The sequence below is a fragment of the Dasypus novemcinctus genome, chromosome 22 (genome assembly GCF_030445035.2).
Source record: "Dasypus novemcinctus isolate mDasNov1 chromosome 22, mDasNov1.1.hap2, whole genome shotgun sequence".
NCBI lineage: Eukaryota > Metazoa > Chordata > Mammalia > Cingulata > Dasypodidae > Dasypus > Dasypus novemcinctus.
In genome coordinates, this window is record NC_080694.1 from 53,952,066 (window position 1) to 53,957,055 (window position 4,990).

Consider the following 4,990-nt stretch of genomic DNA (forward strand, 5'->3'; position numbering starts at 1 on the left):
CCAGACCCACACACGCACACACACACACAGAGCAAAAGGAAACAAGGAGGTAGCAGAAAATCTCAGCTGTACTTCTAGCCCTTTTAAAAAGTTTGCTCTGTAAATTGGAATGAGGTCAGATTTGGAGCTTCTCATTGCACGCGGAGATTATTATTGCATCGGGTTCCAAGCCAATGGGAAGCCCGGAGGAGGGGCTTGGCACGAGGAAGCGTTGGTTACAGCGGCTGATTGGCCGCGGCCAGGACTGTGAAAGGATAAAGAGGCGCGAGGCTGAATTGGGGTCTGCTCTAAGCTGCAGCAAGAGAAACTGTGTGTGAGGGCCAGAGGCCCGTTTCGTTCCCGGGTCTCTAGTTCTTGCACGCTCTTGGCGACTGCCTAGGAGGAACTCTGCCACTGCCGGCTCCTTTCTGCAAGAAGGGAGGAGGGAACATACATTTATTCATGCCAGTCTGTTGCACGAAGGCTTTTGGGCTCCACACCTTGCAACAAAATAATTGCACAAACTCTTTAGTGCCGATTCCGCCCACAGAGAGTCCTGGAGCCAAGAGTCTTTTTTTTTTTTTTTTTTTGCTTTGCCTTGCAGGAAAGGGACTTCAGTGATAGAGGCTATGTCGCCCTGCTGAGCTCTTGAGAGCGCTCGCGAACTGGAATCAGCGGCTTCAGGGAAAGGAGGAAAAAACACCAAACTTGCCTGGGAGGCGGCGAGCAACTTGCGTCGGAAGCTTCGGCAGCCGGCAGTCAAGACACTCCTCTCCGCTTGAGTCTCCAGACTCGGCGGCGGCCGAGCGAGCAAGCTGCAGCGCGGCGCGGGCGGGCGCGGGCGGGCCAGCGAGCCGCTCGGGCCGGGGAGCTCCGACGCCCGCGGCTTGGGGGGGCGCCCTCCCCGGCCAGCTCCGCGCCGCCCGCCCGGCCGCCCCGCGCGCCCTCCCGCTCGCGGCCCCGGGAGCCGGCAGGGCCCGGCGATCGCGCCGCGGGCGCCCGCCGAGCCGGGGCCATGGTGCAGCAGACCAACAACGCCGAGAACACGGAAGCGCTGCTGGCCGGCGAGAGCTCGGACTCGGGCGCCGGCCTGGAGCTGGGCATCGCCTCGTCGCCCACGCCGGGCTCCACCGCCTCCACGGGCGGCAAGGCCGACGACCCGAGCTGGTGCAAGACGCCCAGCGGGCACATCAAGCGGCCCATGAACGCCTTCATGGTGTGGTCGCAGATCGAGCGGCGCAAGATCATGGAGCAGTCGCCGGACATGCACAACGCCGAGATCTCCAAGCGGCTGGGCAAACGCTGGAAGCTGCTCAAGGACAGCGACAAGATCCCTTTCATCCGGGAGGCGGAGCGGCTGCGCCTCAAGCACATGGCTGACTACCCCGACTACAAGTACCGGCCCAGGAAGAAGGTCAAGTCCGGCAACGCGGGCGCCGGGCCCTCGGCCGCCGCCGCCGCCGCCAAGACGGGGGAGAAGGGCGACAAGGTCGGTGGCAGCGGCGGCCACGGGGGCGGCGGCCACGCGGGGGGTGGAGGCGGCGGCGCGAGCGGCGGCGGCGGCGCCAACTCCAAACCCGCGCCCAAGAAGAGCTGCGGCTCCAAGGCGGCGGGCGGCGCGGCGGGCAAGCCGCACGCCAAGCTGCTGCTGGCGGGCGGCGGGAAGGCGGCGGTCGCGGCCTCGTTCGCGCCCGAGCAGGCGGGGGCCGCCGCCCTGCTGCCCCTGGGCCCGGCCGCCGGCGACCCGCACGCGCTGTACAAGGCGCGGACTCCCGGCGCCGCGGCCTCGGCCTCGGCGGCCGCGCCGGGCCCGCACCTGGCCGAGCGCAAGGTGAAGCGCGTCTACCTGTTCGGCGGCCTGGGCGCGTCGGCGTCGCCCGTGGGCGCCGTGGGCACGGGCGCCGATCCCAGCGACCCCCTGGGCCTGTACGAGGAGGGCGGCCCGGGCCGCTCGCCCGACGGCCCGAGCCTGAGCGGCCGCAGCAGCGCCGCCTCGTCGCCCGCCGCCGGCCGCTCGCCCGCCGAGCACCGCAGCGCCGCGGGCCTGCGCGCCGCCTCCCCCGCGCCGTCCAGCGCGCCCTCGCGCGCCTCCTCCTCGGCCTCGTCCCGCTCCTCGGCCTCCTCGTCGTCGGGCTCGTCGTCGTCCGACGACGAGTTCGAAGACGACCTGCTCGACCTGCACCCCAGCTCAAACTTTGAGAGCATGTCCCTGGGCAGTTTCAGCTCGTCGTCGGCGCTCGACCGGGACCTGGACTTCAACTTGGAGCCCGGCGCCGGCTCGCACTTCGAGTTCCCGGACTACTGCACGCCCGAGGTGAGCGAGATGATCTCGGGAGACTGGCTGGAGTCCAGCATCTCCAACCTGGTCTTCACCTACTGAGGGCCGCGCGCGCCGAAGAGAGGGGCCGGGGCTCGAGAGAGGAGAAAAAAAAAAGTTTTTAATTTTTTTCTTTGTTTTTTTTTTTTTTTTTGGTCAAGTTGAAGAGTTGAAAGAGAAAGGGGGAGGGAGGGAAAAGGAGAGAGGGAAAAAAAAAAACGCGCGCGGGGGCGGGCTTCGGCCGCGCGCCCCAGCCCCCAGCGCCCCGGGCCGCGCTCGGCCCCGCCGGAGGGACGCGCGGGAGGCGGAGGGGCGACGCGGCGACCCCCTTCTCGCGGTCGAGGCGGTGGTCGACGGCAGAAGAGTCGCTCGGAGCTCCCCTTGGCTTGAAGAGACCCCCCCCCTCCGCCCGACGAGCTTCCGGACCCGACGCCCCCCAGCCCGCGGCCGAGGTCGTGAGTTTGCCAGAGACTGTGGAAGCGCGCGCGCCCCCGGGGGCTTTTTGTTGTGTTTTTTATTTTCTGGGGTCGCGAGAGGAGGAAAGAAGCCAACAAAAAAAATCCAGCCCGCCTTGGGGGGTTTTCATTTTCACCCTTCCCCACACACACACACTTTTTTTTTTTTTTTTTCCTGAAGAAGAAAGACGGCTCCGGGGCGAGGAATTAATTCTTGGCTGTTTGGGGGGGGGGGGGGGGGGGTCGCGTGGTCTCGGGGCGCCCGGACTGAGAGACTCGACGCCGGCGGACGGCTGGTGGTGGGGTGTGTTTTCCTCCCGGGTTTTTCTTTTTGGGGATGGTTTTTTCTTCCTGCCCCTGCCGCGGGAGGGGACGTGGAGGGGAGGCGGCGGACTGCGGGGCCGAGCGCGGCCTGCGGGCGGCGGCGCCCCTTTTGCCCCCGCGCTCGGGGTCCACGCGCAAGAGGGAGGGGAGACTTCTCAGACTCGGAGAGGAGACCTTGGTGCGGTCCAGGGGCGGTGGAGGGCGAGTGGTTTCGGGGAACAACGACAGAAAAATAAGTTTTTTTTCTTCTCTTAATCGGAATCGTGATGGTGTTGGATTATTTCACTGGTGGGGTTAATATAGCATGTTCTCCTGTCTTATCTTTTAAGAGATTTCTGTATAAGACTGTTGAGCAGTTTTTAAACTAGTGTAGGATAATATAAAAAGCAGATAGATGGCGCTATGTTTGATTCCTACAACCGAATTATCACCAGCTTTTTTTCATTCTTAACTCTTTAAAGGATTCAAACGCAACTCAAATCTGTGCTGGACTTTGAAAGAAAAAAAAAAAAAACAATTCAGGACCAAATTTTTTCTCAGTATGTATGTGTTTATTCCTTCTAGGTGTAAATGAGAAGACGTGTTTTTTTTTTCCCTCACCGATGCTCCATCCTCGTATTTTTTTCCTTGTAAATGTAATCAGATGCCATTTTATATGTGGACGTATTTATACTGGCCAAACTTTTTTTTAAATTTTATCCCTCCTTTTCGCTCTTTTCCTTTCTGTTTTAAGTTCATTTCTTCTTTCCTTTGTTTTTCTTTTCCTTCCTCCCTTTTCCTCCTCCTCTTACTTTTTTTTTTTTTTTTTTTTTTGGTAGTTGATGTTACCCACGCCATTTTATGTCTCCTTCACTGAAGGGCTAGAGTTTTAACTTTTAATTTTTTATATTTAAATGTAGACTTTTGACACTTTTAAAAAAAAAAACAAAAAAAGACAAGAGAGATGAAAACGTTTGATTATTTTCTCAGTGTATTTTTGTAAAAAATATATAAAGGGGGTGTTAATCGGTGTAAATCGCTGTTTGGATTTCCTGATTTTATAATAGGGAGGCTGGTTTAATATCTCACACAGTTTAAAAAAATCAGCCCCTAATTTCTCCATGTTTACACTTCAATCTGCAGGCTTCTTAAAGTGACAGCATCCCTTAACCTGCCACCAGTGTCCACCCTTCACCCCAGTCCTATAAAAAGGGGAGGAGAATTAGCCAAACACTGTATGCTTTTAAGAAAAACAAAATGTTAAACAAAATACTGTTCTGTCCAGAGGCTTTTTAAAGCTGGTGCATTTACAGCAAAAAGGGATCCTGTAGCTTTAACTTGTAAACCACATCTTTTTTGCACTTTTTTTATAAGCAAAAACATGCCGTTTAAACCACTGGATCTATCTAAATGCCGATTTGAGTTCGCGACACTATGTACTGCGTTTTTCATTCTTGTATTTGACTATTTAATCCTTTCTACTTGTCGCTAAATATAATTGTTTTAGTCTTATGGCATGATGATAGCATATGTGTTCAGGTTTATAGCTGTTGTGTTTAAAGATTGAAAAAAGTGGAAAACATCTTTGTACATTTAAGTCTGTATTATAATAAGCAAAAAGATTGTGTGTATGTATGTTTAATATAACATGACAGGCACTAGGGCGTCTGCCTTTTTAAGGCAGTTCCGTTAAGGGATTTTGTTTTTAAACTTTTTTTTTTTTTTTTTTTTGCCATCCATCCTGTGCAATATGCCGTGTAGAATATTTGTCTTAAAATTCAAGGCCACAAAAACAATGTTTGGGGGAGAAAAAAAAAATCATGCCAGCTAATCATGTCAAGTTCACTGCCTGTCAGATTGTTGATATATACCTTCTGTAAATAACTTTTTTTGAGAAGGAAATAAAATCAGCTGGAACTGAACCCTAAATCTTGAC

At 55.4% G+C, this 4,990-nt stretch overlaps 1 protein-coding gene across 1 annotated transcript; it reads left to right on the plus strand.

Moving 5' to 3' along the window:
• The first annotated feature begins 264 nt into the window (after positions 1-264).
• SOX4 (SRY-box transcription factor 4) lies at positions 265-2,983 on the plus strand. The gene has a single exon (XM_012529547.4). It carries the CDS (start codon positions 995-997, stop codon positions 2,357-2,359), a length of 1,365 nt encoding a protein of 454 aa, XP_012385001.3. The 5' UTR covers positions 265-994; the 3' UTR covers positions 2,360-2,983.
• Positions 2,984-4,990: the final 2,007 nt, after the last annotated feature.

Coding starts and splice junctions, on each gene's coding strand:
- SOX4 (XM_012529547.4), top strand. CDS start 995: ATGGTGCAGCAGACCAACAACGCCGAGAACACGGAAGCGCTGCTGGCC.